Here is a 23890-nt window from a genome sequence, read left to right as displayed (position 1 = left end):
TGTATGTAGGCGCAAAGAGTGTATTTTCATATGAAACTATATTCGTTTTAGCAGACATGAAGTTCTATAACCCTGCTAAGGCAAACTTGGTCATGGTGCATGCCTTAGGGTTTTTTTTTTTTTTTTTTCAGCCTGAGAGCTTAGCATGTAGAACTTGCCTGTTGCTTCCACAGCTGTGCTTCTGCAGAGTTAGCAAAGGAGCCTCTGGTTTTTGTCACCAAGAAAGGGGCTCTGAGAATTCACTACTGTAAACAACCCTTTCTTGAAGGCTTTGCAGGGTTGGCTGGAGCCCTGAGTGCTTGTGGGCCAGCACCCTCCTTGCAGGCTGTTCTTGAACACTTGAAGCCTTCCTAGAAACCAGGAGCTACCAGTTTCTCTCAGATGGGCCTCATCTCAGTCATGGCCACAAATTGGGTCTTAGCAAAGAGTGGTGTGGAACCCACTGGCCTTTTAAACATGGTTTAGAGGGTGGTATGATGCTTCTTTCTTCCCCTCAGGAGTTCAGGCTCTCTTCAGACCTATCCAGAGGGGCAGGCAGGTTAGAGAGGCTTGATCTCAGAGGCAGATGGAGATAGTGCTAGTAGTGCCAGTTCAGTGAGGGGATTGGTGGTACCTTGCTTTCATGACTTCTTCCAAATTCCCTGTTTTACTTCTGAATCAAAAGGGACTACCTTCCCTCCCTCAGCCACTGTGGATGTGTGGCACTAGCAGTCATAGGCCAAGGCCTCTTCAGAGTACAGAGATAAGCAGTACAGTCTCCCCAGTGACAGAAGTCATCTTATATCAATAGAGGCATGATAGAATTATGGAGTAAACTGCCTGAATTTTCAAGTTCATCCTGACATGTGAGGGAAGTTGTGTGCATGTTGCTGGGTTTATTCTTCTCATGTATTAAGGATACTTAAGAGAAAACTGTTTGAGAGGCTTAGCTTTGAAGGAGTGGGATTTGGCATCCACAGGGCTTATATATGGAAATCAGTGAGCTGTTGGACTGTCTTTAAAATAATTTGTGTTACTTTTCTTCAGCAGGAGAAAGTAGTTAGTTAATAAACTTGATTGAATATTAAGTCTCAGAGCATGCCTTTCTTGGTAGATCTCCATCCATAAGTCCTTGTGTTCTAGCCCTTTCTCTGGCAACAGCTAGTATTCATTATAGAAAAACTGTATGTCTAAATTTACTGTCCATGACCTTTGCTGTCACTGACCACGTTTTTTAATTGTCTTGCCTCTGAGATCTCCTAAAAGATACCCCATGAGAATATTAATAAGCAAATTGCTGTTAATCCCCACAGACACTTCTGCATTAGTTCTGTTTTGTCACCGGGGTGTTTAGTGTACCCAGTCCCAGGGGAGAGCATGTAGTACCTCTGGCTGCTCTGTCATTAATCTGACTTAGTCCTTTGTTACTTGCTTTTTTCCTAAAAATGAAATAAAGAAATAATGAAAGCAAGCATGCAAGCAAACAAGCAAGCTATTTCATCTTGCTTTCTCAGCTTTATTTGCCTGTGTAACAAGCATAATTATAATTGAATTGTATTTACTGAAGAAATCTCTTTGGCTACATCAATTAAAATTTTTTTGTTGTGCTTTGAGAAGAGGATTATTAACAGATTTTAGAACTCTTTTAGTGTGTAACCTCTCTGGAACATGAAATAAGAAGCACAGGAGTAACTGTTTTTAGGATTTACCAGAGGGTTCTTTAATTAATTTGTATTATAGTCAGATAGCTACAGTGATGGCAGGTTGTGTGCTCGCTCATAAGCCAACCTGGAGTTAATTTATTTGGAAGTCCATTAGTTTGAAACTTACTCCAATTCTTATGGGCAGTTGGTCTTAGTTTGCTTCTCTATTGCCGTGGTAGAGACCATAACCAAAAACAATTTGAGGAGGAAAGTGTGTGTTTATTTTGGCTTACAGCTTATAGTCCCTCATGAAGGGGAGGCTAGGCAGGAACCCAAAGCAGGAACTGATGCAGACCCCATGAAGGATACTGTTTACTGACTTACTCCCTGTGGCTTGCTCAGCCTGCTTTTTTGTATACTCCAAGACCATCTGCTCATAGGCAGAACCAGCTGCAGTGGGCGGGGTCCTCCCACCCTCCCAAGACAGTCATTTATCAAGAAGATGCACCATCGGCTTGCCTGTTGACCACTCTGATAGAAGCATTTTCTTATTTGAAGTTCCCTCTTCTCAGAAGACTCTAGCTTGTATCAAATTGACAAAAAACCAACCAGGACATGACTGTATATGCTGGAATATCTCTTTCTGTCTTAAAAGGAACTGAAAACATTCTCCTAGTGTCCTCTTAGATATGAATATAAGTAACGTTTGCAATTTCAGAAAGGCTTTTCTCTGTTCCCTGGAGACTTGTTGTCTTGTTGGTAGACATTCAGTCAACCATCCTGACTCTTACAAATTATTATCGAGCACTAAGTAGCAAGTCATTCAGCATCCATGTTTAGTGGTCCCGCCATGCTGTGGACACTGAGACAGAGGTAAGGCTAATGAGGAAAGGTGAATGAGATAAGATTTCTTCAAATGGCTTCCAGCAAAGAAGTATGGGGAGCCCTGGGTCGAGGCTAGATTCAGAGAAAATAGCTTCAAATGGCTTCCAGCAAAGAAGTATGGGGAGCCCTGGGTCGAGGCTAGATTCAGAGAAAATAGCTGTTGAGCCACAGTTTGCTGTAAAAAAAACATTATCACATCATTTCTTTTAATGTTCTTCTAATGTTTATTCTTTGAAAGTTAAAAATGTGAAATGAACAGTTAAGTGACTTGTACTTTGACACTGAATGGTGGGCCATCTGGATGGGAAAATAGCTGAGCAAAATGTGGTGGGATTGAAAAGTTGTCTAAAGAATCTGTCATTATTCAAGCAGAATTTCCAGATAAATCATGATGTTAGACTTGCACCTGAGATGATGCCATGGCCAACAGAACCTTGGGTAGATTGAGTAATGGAGTGAATAGAGGTGCGATTGTGGTCCTGTGATCAGAAAGGAGCAGGCGTGGGAGCAGCAAGGAGATGAGAGGTCTGGGCTTAGTCCTAAGGAGGATGGATTTACAGGACATGCCTGCTAAAGACTGCTGCTTCACTGGGACGGGGGTTGGGGGGGGATGCGGTTCCCAGAAAATGGTTGGTGGGAAAAATAAAGGTGATGAGTTTGGGTGCATTCACCTTGAGGTCCAAGTAGGATTTTTGATCTGAATGCGTAGCCAGACAACTCGTAAGCCCAGTATTCTGGAAGGTAAAGAAGTTGTGGTTGGAGAGAAATGATTTCAGTCATTTAGCCATGATGTGGCAACAGCTAATGTATCAAGAGAAGTGAAGCCATCAAAGTGAAGTAGAGAAAGGTCTGGCCACAGTCTTAGGAAATAGCTGCACTCCCATACAAGGACAAAAAGAAGAAGGCAGCAATGAAAGGGGCATTGGGGATACAGGAATTAGGCTGGCATGCTGTAGAGAAAACAGCCTCAAAAAGTAAGATTAACCCTTGGTGAAATGGAAGGAAAGGTTGGAAAAGTGAGGCAGTTTCCCTGGTAAAAGGAGTTTGTCATCAAAGAAATAGTGATGGGGTGTGGGATTAGAGTGGAGATGGGTAAGTTCCTTCTGCATGAGGGCTGGCGTCGTTATTCCACTCTCTAGGATATACCAGTCTAGTGCTGCAAAGGGAGAGTTTCTCTCTTACTCTCATGTGTTACAGATTTAATGATGCATAACAGCCTCTTATAGAGCCTCCCCCCACCTGCCCTTGCCCCTGAGGGAAGCTCAGGTCCCTCAAGCCTTCCCCCATTCACTTAAAGGACAAGATCAATAGGATGCTGACCTTGGAAAGTAATTACTGTCAGAAGTCCTATGAAGGTTTAGAGTTACGCTTGCTTCCTTCACATAGTGGGGTATTGGCCAGTGTTTGAGGAAACTGCCCCCTCTCCCTGCCAGGTGGCACATCTCTGGACTTTGTCAATTATTTGGATTCATATATTAAAGGAAAATACATCAAGCTGTGGGCCAAAGTGACTTTGTCATTTGAGCAGTGATGGTTTTTGGAAAGAGAAGTAGGAGGTAAATACTTGACTTTGAATGGCTTGGAAATGTCAGCCCTTGTGGTGGTAGCCTCCTGCTTGGAAGGTGCTCCAAAGAATGTGCTTGCTTAAAAAAGGAAACCGTTTTGAGCAGAGCCGGAAGGCCAAGTTATCACTAGAGCACCTGGGCTCATCACTCATAGAGACAGGCTTAGTTCAGTACCTACAGGCAGACTAGTGGAACACAGGTTTCAGTTTCTACTTAACTGGTTCTTTACTGGATGCTCGAACTTTAAGATAAATTAATAAAGGATACAGGGAAGTTTATGATTTCTAGAAAAATAATACTTAAAATCCACAATAGTTTACATTTCAAGCTTACTTACAAACTTTTTTTGAATTTTTAAATGAATTTGCAAATAAAAAATGCTAATGCTTTTATCTGAAAACTTGACTATGATAAGATTAAGACATTTTATCTGTTTAAAATATGTTTAAGCATATAAATTAAGATACTTATCTGTTTAAAAATTACTTTAGGATCCTGTGGCTCTATCAAACTTCCTCAGGTCTTTTTTTTTAATTAAACATAAATTCTTGAATTTAGTTGTATAGGCTCTGTCTTCACCTTGAGCACATCCAGGTTTATTTTCCACCTGGTTGAAAACACCGGCTTCTAACTTGTCAGCAGCTCAGTTGAGCAGTCAAATTGTATTATTCAATATCTTGTCTGACATGAGGACACCAGTCTAAAGAAAGAGATATCACAAATTGGTGGCACACTTCAGTAAATAGAGACATTTTATTTTGCACCACACTAATTGAGTCCAGTTCAGTTAACTCTTTCTTCCCCCATGTAAGGGTAGATGAAAAAAGGCAGCATGAATGACTGAGTTGGTCATGTGTTTGACATGTCAGTGTGTGTACACAAAGCAGACCATAAAGGAGGGTTCAGTCTTTGGCTCTCAGACAATACCAGTGTGGGGGCCTCACTTAGCACATGGTGCTGAGTAGGGACCTGAGCGTTCAGGCGCTCATACTCAGGTACAGAGAGGGAAGGGGCTGGGCTGCTGCCTGTGTGCCCTACCCTACCCAGCAGACAGTGTAGAGAATCTGAAGGATTGTTAACCCCTTCTCAGGTCCTTGAGTTTTATTTTATCTTCCCGAACAAAAATTACTCCACATTGCATAGTACTTTGTGATTTTGATAAAAATCTTTGATCTAAATGTGCTCCCTAAAAATCTTTCTGATAATGTAACACCAATTCTTCTGTTATTTCTCAGTTCAGCAATTTCTCAGGCTGCTGAGTGGATACAGTCACAATATTTTATTCCTGGGGATGAATAGAATGGATCAGAACCCCAAATGTGGAATGTTGATAGCTTATTGAAAGGAGACCAACATGGTTTGGTTAACATGCTTGTTGCCCTGTGGATAAGGTCTGAGGTCCTTGAGTTTTGTTCATAGAAGCCTTCAGGGCATCTTAGCCTGCATGCTGTGCTCCAAAGTCCTGTGCTGACACCACCGACTGGCACTTATTACTCTCTCCAGTGTCCACAGAGCTGTCCTCTAGACAGCTAAGCCTCTGTCTTTCATGGAATCTCAAATCCTACTTTTGCCAGGAAAAAGGCCTTCTTCAGTGAATTCTGTGAGAGAGCATAACTTTCACACACTTGCTCTGAGAATTTTGGGGTACCCCACCATAAAGAATGGAGCTTTATCCCATAATGAAGTGAGGTTGGGCAGTTAATCCACAGTGCTTATGCTGGGGTTCCAGCGTTATAGTCAGCACTCACAAAGATTTGTCAAGAGGAAACAGGCACAGGGCTGGAGTCTCAGTTAGGACAGATCTCAGAGCCAAATTCCACCAGTCAGCAATGGAAGAATTTATAACTAATGTTATAATGTTACCTAACATCCCGTATATTTAAATGAAGTAATAGAAGATAGAATTTGGTACTACATGACCCTTTTAATTATCATGAAAATAAGTTATCTTTGAAAAAGAGTTTAAAAGAATGCAGATTACATACATACTTAAATGAACTGAGATTGTGCTTGGGGCAGGCTCTTCCTGCTCTTCGTTTTCTATGTTACTCCATTCATTTTCTCTCTCCACAGCAGTCCTGGTTGGGAAATGCTTTTGACATTATGGTTTTGCAGATGAAGGAACCAAGATATAGTCAAAGTGACTTGTTAAACGTCACAAAGCAGCAGGTACAGGGGTAGAGCACAGTGTAAATTCATCTCCCCCCAGCTGCAGGGCCCCTGACTCCTCTGCTCTTGAGCACTTTGGTGTTCTGACACCGCTGCATGTAAATCTACACATGAAAATGCTACACATGAGACTGTCTACCAGTGGGAATGGGTGTAGTGGAGTGTGTTGCTTATCAGAAAACATGCCATGAGGTCATGAAGCAAGGGTACACTACTGTCTCTCACTGGCCCCTTCACTACACTGGCTTGGATTGAGATCTGGAGAAATAGAAACCATCAGCAACTGCTGCCACAGTAGAACACTGACTGCAGGTACATGGTTGCAGGTACAGGGCAGGTGCAGGGCAGATGCAGGGCAACTGCGTGCAGGCTGCAGGTGCAGGGCAGGTACAAGGCTGCAGATACAGGGCTGCAGGTGTAGGGCTGTAGGTGCAGGGCTGTGGGTGTAGGGCTGCAGGTACAGGACTGCCGGTACAGGGCTGCAGGTACAGGGCTGCAGGTGCAGGGCTGCAGGTACAGGGCTGCAGGTGCAGGGCTGCAGATGCAGGGCTGCAGGTACAGGGCTGCAGGTGCAGGGCTGCAGGTACAGGGCTGCAGGTGCAGGGCTGCAGATGCAGGGCTGCAGGTACAGGGCAGGTACAGGGCTGCGGGTGCAGGGCTGCAGGTGGAGGGCTTGTGGGTGGAGGGCTGCAGGTATAGGGCTGCAGGTACAGGGCAGGTACAGGGCTGTGGGTGCAGGGCTGCAGGTGCAGGGCTGCAGGTATAGGGCTGCAGGTGCAGGGCTGCAGGTATAGGGCTGCAGGTGCAGGGCTGCAGGTATAGGACTGCAGGTACAGGGAAGGTACAGGGCAGGTACAGGGCTGCAGGTACAGGGCTGCAGGTGCAGGGCTGCAGGTACAGGGCTGCAGGTGCAGGGCTGCAGGTATAGGGCTGCAGGTGCAGGGCTGCAGGTATAGGGCTGCAGGTGCAGGGCTGCAGGTATAGGGCTGCAGGTACAGGGCAGGTACAGGGCTGCGGGTGCAGGGCTGCAGGTACAGGGCTGCGGGTGCAGGGCTGCAGGTACAGGGCTGCAGGTGCAGGGCTGCAGGTACAGGGCAGGTACAGGTCTGCAGGTACAAGGCTGCGGGTGCAGGGCTTCAGGTAAAAGGCAACTCTAATGATGGCCTTTGGGACTTTGTTCTTACCATTTGTCTCTTGTCAGAGTTTTGAATCATGGCTGTTTCTCTGACACTAGCATAGGACCTTGCAGAAAACCATGCAGATGACATACAGGGATAGGGAAATGTGGCAGCTACATAAGCCTGTCAGTGCTGTACTGCAGGTCTCAGTACATGTCTCATGTTTGTCTGCCTAGTAACCCAGCCCCACCACAATGTTAAAGTGCTTCTACAGGCTCTCCTCCTGGGAAAGTTTCATGGCCAGTGCTTGTAATCTGGCTGTGAAAACCTGAGTGTGCCCTGGTTACATAGCACATTCTCTTGATGTGTGGTCCTACATGTATCATGCCTTTTAGTATTTGCAATGTGGGATATGATGTGTACCTGTAATCAGGGCTGTGTTTCAGAAAAGATTTCCAGTGTCCACAATTTCTATCACGTGGACAAGATTTTAAAAGTGAGTCCCTTAAGTCTTAGGAGTCTATTTTTTTATGTAGTATGTAGACAATGGAGAAATATGTCGGATAGTTAAATCTTATTTCTAATGTCTATATGTGGAATAAAAAGACTCCCAGGACATTAATCTGCTTCATATCTGTTCTGAGAATAAGTGCCTTAAATGCTGGGTGCGATTTTCAGTGGAACAGTGATGAAACATTTACTCATCAGATGGCTTTGAAGTTGAGCTTCTCCGTGTGGCTGTAGTCTCCTTCCTAATGGGCATGTTTCAGAGGAGAAAGTGGCTGTGGCACTCTGCTGGGATGTCTCCAAATGAATGGAATCTGTTTTGTTTTGGTCTATTCTGACTAAATTTTGAAAGCTAGCTACTTAGAAATCACATTAATGACAGAAATTATTTCTGCTACTCTGGACTCATTCTCATTGACAGGGTAAGGTTTGAAAGTTAATTTTTCCAATACACTTAAACAAAGGGTGCCTGATTTCTCTTACTCTATAACCTTTCCAAACATAAAAATTTTCTTAGCTTTCCAACAGTAACATACCAAAAGGGTTGGGGTATGTAAATATATGATTATATTATAAGAACTACTTTAATAAGGTATCTTACTGGAAAGTCACTATGCTTAAAGATATTTAGAAACTGTGTATTTAAGATTTATGGTTCCTGGATTCTGAGTACTGGAGGATTTTCTTTCAGGGCTTAAACCTGCAAATGCTTTTAGGATGTTGAGTAAATATGGTTTTGCTTCTATTTCTTGAATTGAATTTTACTTACCTAAGTTAGGACTTTAGACAGACATGTTGCCGTGTGGCTTAACATGTTTCTATTTTTCTGTTTCTTACCATATAGACTGTGCCATGTTTAACCTTTATTTTATGCTTTATTACTTAGTTTTCATATGAATCCAACAAGCAGTGAAGACCTCAGGAAAATCCCGGTAAGTTATCAAGGGGTTACAAGATCACCAGAGAGCAAGCCTGGCTTTTCACTAGCATATTACCCTTATGCCTCCATCTCCCTAAACACCTTAGTGGCAGAAACAACATTGGTCAGTGTGGTAGTTTGGGGAGAAAGAAGAATTGAGACTTTACCTCTACTACACAATGAATGTGGCTTCTGTATGTGCTCTGAGACAGCCCAAGCCAATGTAGTTATGACTGAATGTCTATCTAGGATGTACATGTTTGTTTATAACTTGTGTCCTTAATGTGAAAGCTATATGTTGGAGTGAACATTATAGTTGTGAAAGTAGCTAACATTGGTTGTTGGGACAGGGATTGGATAAGGAGCAAGGCTGCTTGCTAATATTCAGTAGGAAAGCAGTGTGGTAAGAGACCCGAGTTTATCAGGAAAGGCTTTGGAAAGACAAAAGCTTCAGGATACCTATCATCCAAATGAGACCAAAACCAGATCTTTCCCAGGATTGGCAGCAATTAGCTAGCTAAATGGATGTGTGTAGTTTGCAACAATTGTTGAGATAGCTTAACTTTGTTTCATTGTTACCTGAAATTTCAGGATTGTATTGGAGTATTCAGTTAATCTGAGTCCTCTTAAATTTGTTGACCTGGAGAATAAATCATTTCATAAAAATACAGGCAGATGTATTTTTTGAGGGAAAACTACATTCTCACTGAGTAACAGAAAGAGGCCAGGGGCTGCTGTTTCAACTGTCTTCCCTTAATATGTGTGATCTAGATGTATTTAAATTTTTTTCTAGCAATTGTGTATCACAATTGCTAGTATATGTCTGTCTAAAAGACAGTCAAGGTGGAGTTATAGTCTATCTTATAAACCATTATAAGGGCAGTTGTCTGTCTAAAGACTTGTAGAAAACACTGTGGATGCACAGGACTTTAGATAATGCTTTTGCTGTTCTATGTAAATGATTTCTAAGTTTTGATGTTTTATAAGTATTTGTCTTTATAATGTAGAAGTCTCAAAGCAATGTCAGACTATATGAAGTCAGTGTTTGATCAGATAGTGAAATGAATTCTACCAGCTGTTACTTAATCTCAAACAAAATGCAACATCAAAAATTGATTTAATATGTAGCTATTGTTTATTAGGTAACCTTAATTACAATTTCCGTGTGCTTGTAGATGTACTTTTTCAAATCTTATAATTTATCAGTGTTAAAACATCCTTAGAAATCTTTAAAGAAATAAATGTGAAAATTGTTTTAGTTCAAGGATTTAAAGGTGATAACAGAATCCTTGATGTGTGATTGTTTTTCTCTGGAATCTAACTATTCTAAATGACAGTTAAAAGATTACTAGGTGTTGCTAATGTACTACAAGATACAATTAAGAGGAGAAAGAGTCCTTACAGACAAGTTTTCAGAAGAAGTTATTTGAACAATTTTTATGTTGAAGATTACAAGATGTTTGAAGTAATTTACATGAAGTTCTCCAGTAATAGACATCCAGCAAGTTATTTTCTCTCCTTCTGGAGGGAGTATTGTGTAATTAGGTTTGTATGTCGGCTATGCTGGTGCCAACACCTGTCTTTGGAGGCGCGGTGTTTAGGCAGGAGCAGTAGCCAGTTGAAAGGGCAGTGTGAGCTCTTTAAGGCCTAATTAAGAACTGAAAGGGAGATGAAGAGAGGAAGACAAAGGATGTGAAAGTAGCTGAGATGATGTTCCCAGAGCAGAGTCCTCATTACACCATAATGAGATGATCTGAGAACGCCAGCCTTCATCTCCTCCCTCTCTCCTCCAGTTGCCTTGGATGTCAGTTAGGACCCCACCAATATTTGGTTACCAGGGCAACCTTTCTTTAAATCTTCAGTTATTTTGAGTCTTGATAATTTGCTTTTGTCTGAATTTAAATATTGTAATAAATACATATGTATATGTATGTATATATATATATATATATATATCCTAGTTTAAAAGGCTAGATTGTGCATAAGGTAAAAATAGCTAATACATCTGAGAATCTTCCACATGAGTCTTATTATTTAAAATTCTTGTTTAAAACTTCATAGAGGACTGTTCCTCTCTTACCCAGTCCTCCACCTTTGTGTCTGTATTAGGGATTTTACTTTTAGCAGATGTGAAATAGCAAAAAAGGATTAGTTGTGAAAGAAAAGAAACAGGAAAATGTTATATTAAATTTCAAAACAGGAAAACATCTTTAAAATGTGTGCTGTCTATGAAGCATGGGGACAAAATATTGAATTTATGGGCAGATACAGCCCATTGTGGGCTGTATTTGCTCTCTGTTCTGAGGTTGAAGTTTTCAGTTTTCCCTGAATATTAGTAAAAAAACAATTTTTGTATTTTCTTGAGACTTTCCCTCTTTAAACAAACTAATTTTTTATAACCAGAAAACATTTTAACATCAGTTATATTAGTTAGTATTAATTTTATTATTTCCTTTAATGTTATAAATGTGTGTGTGAATATAGTAATATGTTGGTTTAAGAATTATATACCTAAAATTAGAAAATTTGTTTGGTTCTCAAAAATTAAGTAAAATCTGGAGCCAAATCTGAGCTGTATTCATTATTTTTATTTTTTCACAGTGTATAGTTTATGGTTTATGTGTCTTTAAGATGTTTTCCTATTCAGAAATCTGATGGTGAATTTTGGGTAAAATTTCCACCTATAAAGAAGACAGAACTTTACTAAGAATAGAAATGTATTTCTAGAAAGGAGGCTGGTGTGAGAAAGGTAAAGAATATGTCGTATATTGTTCATTTTGGCTATAAAGTATTGAACAGTATTTGAAAATACTAGGTAATCTTACAAGACTAAGATGATTCCTATTGGGGCATTTAGACTGCTTATGTCATAATGGAATTTTTTGGACATGTCTTTTATCTTCATTGTTTTAAGATAAATGTTAAAATATTAGCTACATTAACCAGTGTAATTGATACAGTATTAACCATGTAAGTGATTTTAAATGTATGCTATCTTATAATTTGAAATTTGAAAAATCATTGCATTTACAAGTAATTTGATTAAAGTTAGAGAGTCTGAACAGATGCTATTGTTAAGTTCATTAAAAAACAAAAGCAGACAACCTGTAAGTAACATAGTCCATTTAGTTAAATTTCATGACCCCCATGATTCTTAGATTTTCCAGTAAATATTTTGTCAGAAAAGTGAAATCACATTAGTTGGACTTTATTATTTTTAAAACTTCAGTTCAGAAAAAATATCACTCAGTAGATAACAGGATTGACAGGGTGGGAGGACTTGTTTCATCAGATGAGGGAGGCGGCACGTAGCCTGATTCCTGCCTCATTTCATACAGTGTTGCTTGTGCAGAAGTACAAAGGTTAGCTTATTTCCGACAGATTAAAAGCTCTATAGTTTATCTTGTCTTTACTATAGAAAAGTGCATAACACAATGCATATTTTATGAAAATATATTTAATTTATAATATAACTCTAAACAACCAGTGACCAATACATTATTTTATAGGCTTAACTCACTCAAGAGGGAAAGTAGAAGCTAGCTAGCACTTAGCTCTAAAATTGTCTGTATGGGGTTAAGAGCAACATTTGAAATGTTGGGGCATAAATAATTTAATTCAGAAATTTTCAACTTTTCTTATTTGCTAAGTGAAAAAGTGAGTTGTTTAAAGTATATCTCACAGAATATAATTTGCTTTCTTAAATATTGTGTTTATTCAGTTAAAATAAGCTTATAATAAACTTCAAAATCTGGTAAAGGATTTGATTTTCTTGTTTGGGGTCTTGGGAAGCATTTTTTTAATGGTGCCATTTTAAATTAATATTTATTAAATGTTAAAAAATTTGCATATTGTCATTGAGGCTATTGAGGTTTATAAAGCATCCAAACTGATATTTTCAGTATTTCATTAACCTCTGCTCTCCCAAGTGATATTATCCCTAGTTGCCAGGTTAGTTTCCTAGAACAGTGCCTCAAAGATACTTCTGCTTACAGTTGACTGTAGCAGAAAAGCTAAGAAGTGATTAGCTTCTGCTTAGAAACCTTCAATGGTTTATTTTCCTTAGGACAAGGCTACAAATCCTCAAAGATGACCCTGCCTATGCTTGATGGTGCAGTAGGAGTCACGGAGCCTCCTCTCTCAGACCTGTTTTTTGGTCATGCTTCCCTGGCCTCTGACAGGCCACTGGACCATGAGCCCTGGTTTGCTAATTGTCCACGCTCACCCCACTGCCAATTTCTTCCTGGAGACTGTAAAACCTGTTGCAAGCTGTTACTACCCAAACTCTGAAGCCTGGGGTATGGGAGACAGTTTTTAGCCTAAAGTTTGTACATCCAGGAAGAAGGGACATTGGAGGGACTGGGGTGTCACTCTAGTTTCTGCCCTGGGATCTGACAGTAGGAACATATAGTGAGGAGCTGGACATACAACACAGTAAAAGTAGCTGCTGATGATGGGAGAGACATACAGTTTCTGTGAGAACAAGAATCTTTTTGCATTCCTCTGGCTTCACTAATCCTCTGCTGGACAGATGAACCAGGTTCCTTAATATTTTAGTTAATTTTTCTTAAAGCAAAATGGAAGTGTTTGACAGGAAGTTATGCAAATCATCCTAAATTGCTGGATTAGGGACGGAACTATGTTTTACAGACATAAAATGTGCTATTTTGTATCTAGACATTTACACACTGGAAATCTAAATCCCTGGGCATTGAAATCTAGGGAAATATGAAAGGGCCCATCTTCATTGTCACAAGGTACTTTTTTTAGATTTTGCTGTCACAACACTGTTAGAATAAAAAAAGGTTGAAGCAAGACCCTCCTTTGGTTGCATTTGTGCTTTTGTTTGATTTTTTTTTTTTAACTACCTGAATGTCATTAGGTAGGTAAATAAGTCAGATGAGTGGACGTGTAGCTGTCTTGACCATAAGTATTAATGTGGCTGTAGCTGAGCTCTGAGCCTCCTGATAACAGGGCAAAAAGGGAAACAACATCAAACAAATGGGTGGTATTTATGGGAAGTAAAAACATCCATTACTCAGGAAGACTCAGCTCACCATGCTGGTCAGCTAATGCAGAAGCCGTACCTGTGAATGGTGCTTGTTGGTTTAGTTCCAAAAAAGTTAGAGAATCAGCCTGGCATTTCTGTTTCTCATAGCCATCATCAATAAATGCCCAGATGGAAGTAAGTCCACGTTTAGAGGAAGCAGTTCTGTGAGGACAGTGTCCATATGTGCAGTTTTCTATAGCTTCTTGGCAGTCCTTTGACTAGATTCCTACAGGTGTTCAGTTTTAATCTAGTTTCATTATATTCACTAACTTGTGGTTTGAAACTGTAGAGCATATTCTGTCCAGCCCCCTCTAGTATGCTGGGGATGGAACCCAGGGCCTTCTGCATGCTAAGCAAGTGCTCTGCCACTGAGCCACACCCCCAGTACCCATGCTGTGGTTTAGTTCTCACTGATGCAGACAGTCTCTGGCTCTAGGAAGTTTTTCCAGTATAAGAAGGAGTTTGAATCAGGCTTTTGGTCTGCCTGCCCTCCTTCCTGTCAGCATCTAGGAACTGTCACCCTGATTCTAGCTACAGTTGGAGAGAAACTTTATCAGCTTCAGCAAAGCCAGACGGTGAAATTCTGAGTAGCTCTTAATGTATATGTCTGTGTCCTGTCAGCTAAAACAAGTCCGCATCCCATTCCAGGACAGCAATCCTTTTGATGCCACGGCTGGGTACCGGAGTTTGACATACGAAGAGGTGCTGCAGGAGCTGGTGAAGCACAAAGAACTCCTTCGGAGGAAAGACACTCACATCCGGGAGCTAGAGGACTACATTGACAACCTCCTTGTCAGGGTGATGGAAGAGACACCCAGCATCCTGCGAGTGCCCTACGAGCCATCCAGGAAAGCTGGCAAGTTCACCAATAGTTAGTGGGGGTCAAGAGGACTGTTTATAACTGAGAAGAGTGAGAGAGTGAGAGAGAGAGAGAGAGAGAGAGAGAGAGAGAGAGAGAGAGAGAGAGGAAGGAGCAGGAAGGGAAGAGGGATGTGTTACTAGAAAAGACTGTCCAGTCAGGCTTCACCTCCTCCCCTCTGTCATGGGAACAGTTGTCAGCCCTGTTCATACTCATAGCTTCTTATTATCAAGAGTAACCTTTGGAGTGGGTAAAATACTCTAAACTCTTAAACCGAAAATGAGCCATGCCTTGATAACTGAGCAGTTCTCTGGCATCACTTTGGTGCTGGTGCTGGACCCCTGTCTGCCATAGGCCTGGGACTATCTTCAGCAGCCCATGAGTTATTCCTCAGGAATAGATTACATAAAGCAGAATTGATACTGGTGTTGGATTCTCAGAAGTCGGTCTGTAGACACAGTGTCAGGAACACTGCTCATTATAAAAGACACACTCAGTGTCAGGAACACTGCTCACTATAAACACTACTGAAAAAAGTTTCTCATACATAACTATGTATGTTCGTGTGTTTCTGTATATAAAGTACATGCATATACCTCATATACATGTGTGTTTTTAAGATGTTTAAAAACAAATGGTTGCCTCTAAAGTTAGGATATCAATCTCATAGTTTAAAATGCGCGTTTGCAGTATATACGCAGGACACTTGTCACCAGGGCCACCCCACCTCTGTGGAGAAGCTACTTCAACCCACTCCTGATTCTCTGAACCCTGATTTTAAAGGGATTCACTACACCCAGCTCCAGCTTCTAACTTTATCCCCGACCACTATCCTAAAAAGTGATGATCTTAAGTCTCTTTTCAAGGAATGACAAAATTCAGAGCTCTTTATTCTTTTCACAGAAGCAAATGGGTTTCTTCAGCCAGTGTTCTCCTGGTGTTTGAGTTTTTGGGAAGTGTAATCAGGAGATAGGATAGTACAATTTGTTCTACTGTGTATCCTGAGCAAAGACAACTGTGCAAAGTTATATCTGAACATGAGCTGGGGGATGGGGGTGATTGTCTGTTGCCTGATAATCCAAGGCAACAGCAAGTTCTAGGAATGAAGGTTGGGCCTGGTTTCAATTTCATCATTAATAGAACAGATGGTTGCCTTTGAGCCCTGAACCAAAGACTCATCGCAACAGTGGGTGTTGAGAGCAGGTCTCTACCAACATACAGCATGAGGCAACCCACGTCCACCCTTGAGGATAGATGTCACACACTGTAGGCTCTTTGTTTAAGCCTTCCTCCCTAGAATGGTAGTTTTCTGTGGATTAGCTTTCTGTATTTGTATAAAATTATTCTAAAATTTAAAGTGAAAAGTGATGAGATAAGAATATTGTAGATCTTTTGCTGGTATTTAACCTTTCGGATCTAAGCACTATGAAATAGATGGCCTTTCTGAATTGAGGATTGAGGACTGGCTGCACAGAGGCTGGGGCCGGGTGCATTCCTAGCCCTGTAGTGGGGTGCATTTTCCTGATCATTATCTCTAGTAAGATCTCACTGAAAGTCAGATGAAAGCAGACATTATAGTTTTGCTGGTTTTCATATTTAGTCACAAAATCCCTTGTTGTCTATAGTTTCTGAATTTTTGTGGTTTTCTAGAAAACATGGGTTTTGAAGTGAATTTTTCCCCAAATACAAACTTCAGTACTTTTCTAAAATTAAAATAGAGGAGGAAAAATGGATTTTTATAATCAGTTTTTCCTCCATTTAATTAATAACTGAAGTGATTCTATAATAAATTTCAAAGTCTAAGGTGATTTCCCCATGCAAGATCTTGGTAAATATTTTTTAAATGGTGCCATTTAAAATAAACATTTATTAGATGCCATCAAATTCTTCGCATATTTTGATCATGGCATTGCTGGGACTCTGCAACTTTTTAAAACACCCAAATCCATGTATTCAGTATTATGACAGCTGTCTGCAGGTACAATAACATGTGTTAGCCAAATGTATCTTTTCTAGAGTCTCGATCTAGTAGAGACCTGAGCTGTCTGTCACTTTTGTCCTCAGAATAAGTTTCCCAAAAATCTCATCTAAAAGCATGGTTCGAATGCTGTTGTTCCTTTTTATGAGAAGTAAGTCATAAGGCATAGTTTTGCCTCCATTAGAATCTGTGTACATGGATTCAACAGTCCTTACTGATTGGCCAGACTAAATGGGTATTTGGTTCTCAGAATCTGAAGTGAAGCTTTGTCCAGAGACAGTCTGGTAGGAAGTGAGATTTATCTGAGGCACAATTGTTGTTGCTAAATAAAAACAAATGTCTGAGACAGGTGAACAGTCTGCATTTATTTACACTCATTTTAGAAAATGTTGTGTTCTAGTGGTAAGAATTTTACTCGTGAACTTAATGTTATCATTAGTCAACATAACAAACTTGCAAGTAAAACAAGTTCCAAAGTGAACATAGCATGTGGCAGTGTCTAAGCATAAGTGTGAGCTGGGCACTGTAGAAAGAAGGCGGGAAAGACACTTGCTTTATCTTCCAAATGGAACACGAAGTATTCTGGTGATTTATTTTTGTATTAACTTAGAGGTGGAAATAAAAATGTATATTTCGGTAAACAGTGCATGCACAATAGATTTTTAAGAACATTTTATTCATGATTTTAGCCTAAAAATACATATGGAAAAACACTTCTACCAACAAGACTTTTTAAAAATCACAGAATCAAGCCTGATTTAATTTGACACACTTCTGTTACATAATTAAACTACTTCTTAAAACAACAACAACAGTATTTTACAAGCAATCTCTTCTCAGTTCTAAACTCTGGCTTGACAGTATTGCCACACCTCCCTGCCACTGGGACTTAAGTATCATTCCTTAAACACCAAGGTCATTGTTTAGAGTTGTATATAAGATACCATGTAACCCACTCATGGTAAGTGTTGGAAGCATTGCCTTTTGCTGCTCTGTTCTGCATTGACCCCAGTTTTGCCCTTCTCCCATGAACGTAGTATCATTCATAGGTTATACATAACTACACGTATTGCTTTTGGCAGTAAATCAAGTTCTACTTGTAGTTCTCCAGCTGTGAAAATGTTGCCTTGTATTTAAAAGGGTTTCATGAGTGGAAACCTAAGTAAATAAGCTCATTAGTGGCAGACTTGCTTCTTCATGTCCCCTTCCCATCTCCTCACTCCTCCTGCATCCTGCTTCCCACCCCCATGTGAGTGCTTATTCTTAACAAGGAAAATCTTTTAAAATGAGAAATAAAAAAAAAAAGACCTGCTATCTCTAAGTATCTATAGTAACTGTTACACTAAGCTTTTGTTTTCCCCTAAAAAGTGAAAGCAGCTCACCCTGGATTAGAAAAGCAAGCTGGGACTCCTTGCTGTCTATGCCATCCTCTGTCTCTAGGTGCAGTAGGTGTCACTCGTGTGCGTGGGTGAAGTGTGAGCATGCCCAGTCATGTGATCTCTTCTCAGAGGGAAGGACTGCACTGCAAGCTCGTGGTGCTATTGGAGAGGGTCTGTCAGCACATACCGAAAGCCCCCATTTTCACAGATTTATAACTTTAATAATCCAGATGCTGTCCTTGGAGGTATTTAATATGCAATAGGTAGCACCTTTACTAATTAATCTGCATATGAAGAGCTTCCTGATGTATTTAATAAGATGTGTAGAAGCTCTTCAAGCATTAAACTAAAGTTGACATTTTATATCATTTACTTTTCTCTGTCAAAAAGTATCAACCACTTACAATGGAATTGAAGTCTGTTACCTAATGATATTTGGGCCTTTTAATTTCTGAAGCTTCTAGATTGTTTGTATTGTGAGGTACAAAAACAATGCTGCAGATTTGGAAATGTATGTTCTTAGCAAGTGTTTGAATGATGTAAGCATTATTTATAATTGAAAAGTACTACCCCTACGTTCTTAAGTAAATGCTTAGTAACTCATACACATTTTGCAGGTACAAAAGTATATAAACATTGTATAATGTGACAGTTGTATAATTTATGTAATCTGATGCATGAGTCAGAATTTTTATATATGATAATTGATTTGTTATAGTTGATTAAAGTGTTTAAACTTAATCCAGTCATCATAATCTCTTGTTGTGGATAAAGCTGCGCTGCTCCCGTCGTGCATTTCTGTAGACATCTTTATTGTCTCCTGATAATGAGACAGACTGTGTTGGAGTGTGTGTTCAATAATGCCTCTAGCCCTGCGTGTAGAGAGTAGGCTTCTGAAGAATCATGCAGAAGTGAAGTATCGTTTCTGTTAATTTGTATGTGTGCATGCATGTGTGCATATGTGCATGCATGTGTGTCTGAATGTGTATGTGTGTGCATGTGTATGTGGGTGGTGTGTGTATGTGAGGGAGAGAGAGTGAGAGCACATGCACATGTGCATAGGTGTGTATGTGCATAGGTCCTTCCCTTCTCTCCTGAGGGGCATGTTAAATTACAGACCCTTACACTGGGGATCAGACTCAGGCTGTCAGACTTGTATAACAGACATTTTTTGTTTGTTTGTTTGTTTTGTTTTTGGTTTGGTTTGGTTTGGTTTTTCGAGACAGGCTTTCTCTGTGTAGCCCTGGCTGTCCTGGAACTCACTCTGTAGACCAGGCTGGCCTCGAACTCAGAAATCCGCCTGCCTCTGCCTCCCAAGTGCTGGGATTAAAGGCGTGCGCCACCACCGCCCGGCTTTTTTTTTTTTTTTTTTTTTTTTTTTTTTTTTTTTTTTTTTTTTTTTTTTTATATCCCTGAACCATCTACCCAGCCCCAGACATAATTCTAAGAACTTAAGGGCAAGCTTTCTTCCACACATGTGGAGATACATATGCTCTGCCATGAGACTTGCTCCCAGAGGACCAGGATCTAAAATGAGGTAGAAACTGCCTTATGAGTGCTGGCACTCAGGCTGAGGCCATGGCAAGAGCTTTCTTTTGTGTCACGTCACTCTTTACAACTCAGGCAAAGAGGACAGAAGATTCTGGAGGAAATTGTAGTCAAGAAACAGTAAGATGGGCTTGGAAAACACATGGAGTATCTACTTACCCTCCATTTATGGCAGAGGCCACACGTCCTCAGCCGTCAATCATGGCCATCCAAATGCATACCTGTTGATCTGAGGTTCCACCTGAGAGAGACTGGCTCTCATACCTATGACCGCACGTGTGTGTCTGAACATGCAGATGGCAGTACATCCAGTACTTCTGTTGCTATAGAATCTAGACTCTGAGATACAGTTTATGTATATTTCTAGGTGTCGGTCGGCCCCTCTGGAGTAAGAGCTTTCTCTGCAGAGCCGCATGTTCTTCTACCCTCTAATGGTTCTTGGTTTTGCAGCTCTTTAACCTGTTCCTTCTTTTCTGGAGTGTGTCCCCTCTAGTCTGTTTTCCTGCTAGCTAGCTAACACTAGCCTAGTCTTACTCTCTGTCTGCAGAGACAAAGGCATTTGAGGGCAGTTTGGGAGCCAAAAGCCAAGGGCCATAAAGGTGGTCATTTGTCAGGATAGTTCCTATTCCAGAAATGTATTTGTTCACATGGGCTTATGATCCAAATGTCTCACATTTTATACTTTTCTCAAATAATCTTGCATAACAAATATTCACACTTTTATCTTTCTGTGGATATGCTGTTTCGGGAAATACTAAAAAAGAAGCAGCAAGTTCCCACACTTGACCCTGCTTCTCTCTGGCCCGGTGGGCTGGCCCGGCTATTCACTGACAGGCAGTGGCCAGCCTGTTTTTATCTCATGGAGACTCTGACTCAGAGCTCCAAAACCTCTCTTCCCAGCTCGCTAAATTCCCTCTGGTGGATCACTACCAAGCCAGCCCCATGCTTCAAAACCCCCACAGCCTTTATGGTGCACATCTGGCAAACCTTTGTGCAGTACCTTTCTCTGGAACCCAGTAGAACTGCTGTGGGAAGGAAAATATCACACAAACTTAGTTCATAAACAATGGTAACTCAATCTCTGGGTGCAACAACTAGAATCCTAATCTTGTATCTATATTAAATCTAAAGCTTCCAGTAGCAAATCCTGGTGGATCCACCAGTGAAACCAGGAGACACTAGCAGCTACATCTTGCCCTCATGCTATCTCAGTCCCCCCCCCCAAAAAAAACACCCTCTCTCCTCCTCCTCCTCCTCTTCCTCTTCCTCCTCTTCTTCTTCTTCCTTCTCCTCCTCTCCTCTTCCTCCTCCTCCTCCTCTCTTCCCCTCTCCAACCCAGAAGACCCTCTTACTTGCTCAGTGATTGGCTCCTTTATTCATTAGGGGATTGGTTTACAAGAAGTCATCTGACTCACTCCTTGTCCTCAGCCCCTCCCAGGAGAGCGGAATTAACCTCAAAACACAAATAGCACCAGCCCCATCCACAACAGTATGCAGTTGCTTACAATTAATTATTTGAACCCAAGGTGCTTAATTTTCTCATACTTCTTACACACTAAAATTTCATTTCTAAGTGTCCATTGGTTTTATCACTTAGTAGTCCCACCACATGCCAGGATTCATGGCAGAAAACAAGATCACCGATTTCTTAGGGGTTTTCAACTGATACATGGTGGTCAAGTTCAAGATAATATCTGGTTAGTGCTATCAGTACCAAAATTGGTGATTGTCTTTTAAAAAGCATAACAAAGATTTGGCTGCTGTCATTTTACTCAAATTCTTCCTTATTTTTGTTACAGTAGAAGACCAGGAGACTGCAAGCACCCCCAACGTTCTCACGGGTGCCCTGAGCAGGAGTGCAGTGTCTCTCCCCACACACAGTAGGGCCATGCAACTATGATATATGACAACCATAAGAGTACAAAAATCACTGAGACCCCTTTTCAGAACCCAGCTCCAGAGCACGGGTGCATGCAGAGGCCAGATCCCCTGGCTGGAGTTACAGGTGGTTGTGAGCCTCCTGGCATAGGTGATAAAAACTCAGGACCTCCACTTAAGAGCCAAGCCATCTGTCCATTTAATATTTTTGAAACATGTTAGCTATTTAAAATTCTACCCTACTGTTGGGGACCGCACTAGCCCCAAGTTGGGGCGGCCAAAATAAATGTTGCAGCCCAGGCAAAATGTTGAGGCCCGGGCCGACCCACGTTTGGGCGGCCACTGTATCCCGGCCCAAGCTGCTGCTCCGGTCTGCGGGTCGGGCTTCAGCAAGAGCAAGGGTGAGGGCAGACGCTACCTAATGTCTGATGTGTATGAATCTCTCTCTCATCTGATGTCTGGTTCTGTCTTCTATATTCTGATTTTAAGCCACGCCTCTAAGTTACACCTTTAATCATGCCCTTAGGTCTTGTCTCTAACTCTGATCTCTATACTTCTAAGTCACACACCTTTAATCTCACACACCTTTAATCTCAAGGTATCTAAACCAAGATTATCGGAGTGTTCTCAGCTGTTGTAGGTTATTGTAATTCAAGTCTCATGTCAGGGTATATGGCTCAAGATGGCTGCAAAGCTGATAGCCGCTTTCTGCTAAAAGTCAGCCCCCAACACCCTACTTTTCGATCTACTCAGATGAGCAAAGATGGCGGGATTACATCATTGGTGTTCACAAATTGTCCCTGGAGCAGCATCTGGTAAGTTAATAGTATGGATTCCCGTACCCTTCCCAAGTCTTAAAAAGGGTCCTAAGTGAAATCAAAGATACTACCATAGGAAAGAGCACAGGGTGCAGCCCACATGCAGTGTGGTAGGAACATGTGTTACAAACACACACACACACACACACACACACACACGTACGCATGCACGCACGCACGCGAGTCCAAAATGCACTAAGATGTTTGCTTAACAGCCACTTCCCAACTTTGTGATGGTTGCTATAGTTTGTCAAAAGCCTGTTTGTTCACTTAATAAAAAATCTGTTCATTTTATACTCAAAACTGAGTTGAGAGCCAGAGAGCTGGCTTAGCAGGTAAAAGCACTTGTCACCAGGCCTGATGATCTGAACTCAGTCTCCAGGGTGCACAAGTGGAAGGAGAGACCTGGCTCTGATTTTCATGTATGTGCTGTGGCGTGCGTGCACACACCCATACAAGTTAGTAGATAAAATCAAAGGTTAAAACCAAGTTTAAATCTCCTTTAGTAGAAATACAGAATGGAGTTTATAAATCTTGTCAGAAGGAAAGGTGGCTATGCAGTGTCTTAAATAAGGGTAATGTGAAGCCACATCTGACAGAGTGCCATTATTCGTCACAGTAATGTCGATGACATTAACTGAAATATACTCAGACTTTGTGCTCACTTCAGGTAAGCTAACCCTGGGATGACAGTTGTGGTGTCCCCACCAGACTCATCCCTCATGGAAACCTAGTATTAGAGGTCTAAACTAGAGACTGCAGGTATTTTAGAAAGTTGCATTTGGACCTGTAGCTACAGCCTATTTCAGAAAGCCTTTGCTTAAGATAACATTAAGAGAACACAGTGGACTTGCATCTAGTTTATTACCTTCCTGCTTATGAAGGAGGCCTTATGGAGGAAACAGATAAAGTCCTGGGAGTTGAACAGAGAAAAACTGGGCCCAACTCAAGGTAAAATTGATTGTCAGCTTTAGATTAATAGAGGTTATATTACAGGGAACCCTACTGAAAGGCACCTCTTTTAAAGGGATAATTCACTTCATGAGCAGTTAGCTAATCCTTTAGTATCATTTAGTGTTTTTATGTTTACATTTAGAGTTTTATTAATGTGCTGCTATTGAACATCTTTCATGGTTTAAAAACTGTAAAATATTTTAATCTGTGATGCATTTGTTTACAAAGCCAACTACTTAATTCTATATACTATGTAGCACTTGAAACCATCTGTTGGGAACATTTGAAGACTATGGTGCACATTGTGAAGATGTGTACAGCAAACGAGAAACAAAATATGAAATATTCAGGCTATGCTTGATGAAGAAAAAAAATCGTGTATTTTAAGTTTGAAAACATTGCAGTCTGAAATTTGACGAAGAAGCTTTCCAGAATGAAGCACTTTTCTAATTTCAGGCAAGTGTCAAAATGACATTTTAGGAGCTGGGGATATGACTCTGTGGATAAATGTTCTTGATGCACAGTGTGAAGACCTGAGTTCAAATCTCCAGTGCTGATGTAAGTGTGACCATGCACAGGCCTGTGCTGTGAAGGGTGGAGACGAAAGGACCCAGTGTCCTCTGGCTTTTTGCACACACACG

The 23890-nt window shown here is 40.9% G+C and overlaps 1 protein-coding gene across 3 annotated transcripts in view; it reads left to right on the top strand.

Moving 5' to 3' along the window:
* The window catches only part of Rab11fip2 (RAB11 family interacting protein 2), a 39267-nt gene extending 20475 nt beyond the window's left edge, over window positions 1-18792 (top strand). The window contains exons 4-6 of one of the 3 annotated variants that reach the window (XM_034508211.2): window positions 8753-8798; window positions 14484-14706; window positions 15396-15603. In XM_034508211.2, the coding sequence (XP_034364102.1) occupies window positions 8753-8798; window positions 14484-14706; window positions 15396-15454 (328 nt within the window). In that variant the 3' untranslated portion in view covers window positions 15455-15603. Of the gene's footprint in view, window positions 1-8752; window positions 8799-14483 lie in introns of all 3 variants that reach the window. The other 2 variants (XM_034508206.2, XM_076926044.1) reach the window with 2 other exon arrangements.
* The last annotated feature ends 5098 nt before the right edge of the window (window positions 18793-23890 follow it).

This window comes from Arvicanthis niloticus, chromosome 1 (genome assembly GCF_011762505.2).
Source record: "Arvicanthis niloticus isolate mArvNil1 chromosome 1, mArvNil1.pat.X, whole genome shotgun sequence".
Taxonomy (NCBI): domain Eukaryota; kingdom Metazoa; phylum Chordata; class Mammalia; order Rodentia; family Muridae; genus Arvicanthis; species Arvicanthis niloticus.
Note: the sequence above shows the minus strand (reverse complement) of the source record. Positions and strands in the feature narration are given on the sequence as shown.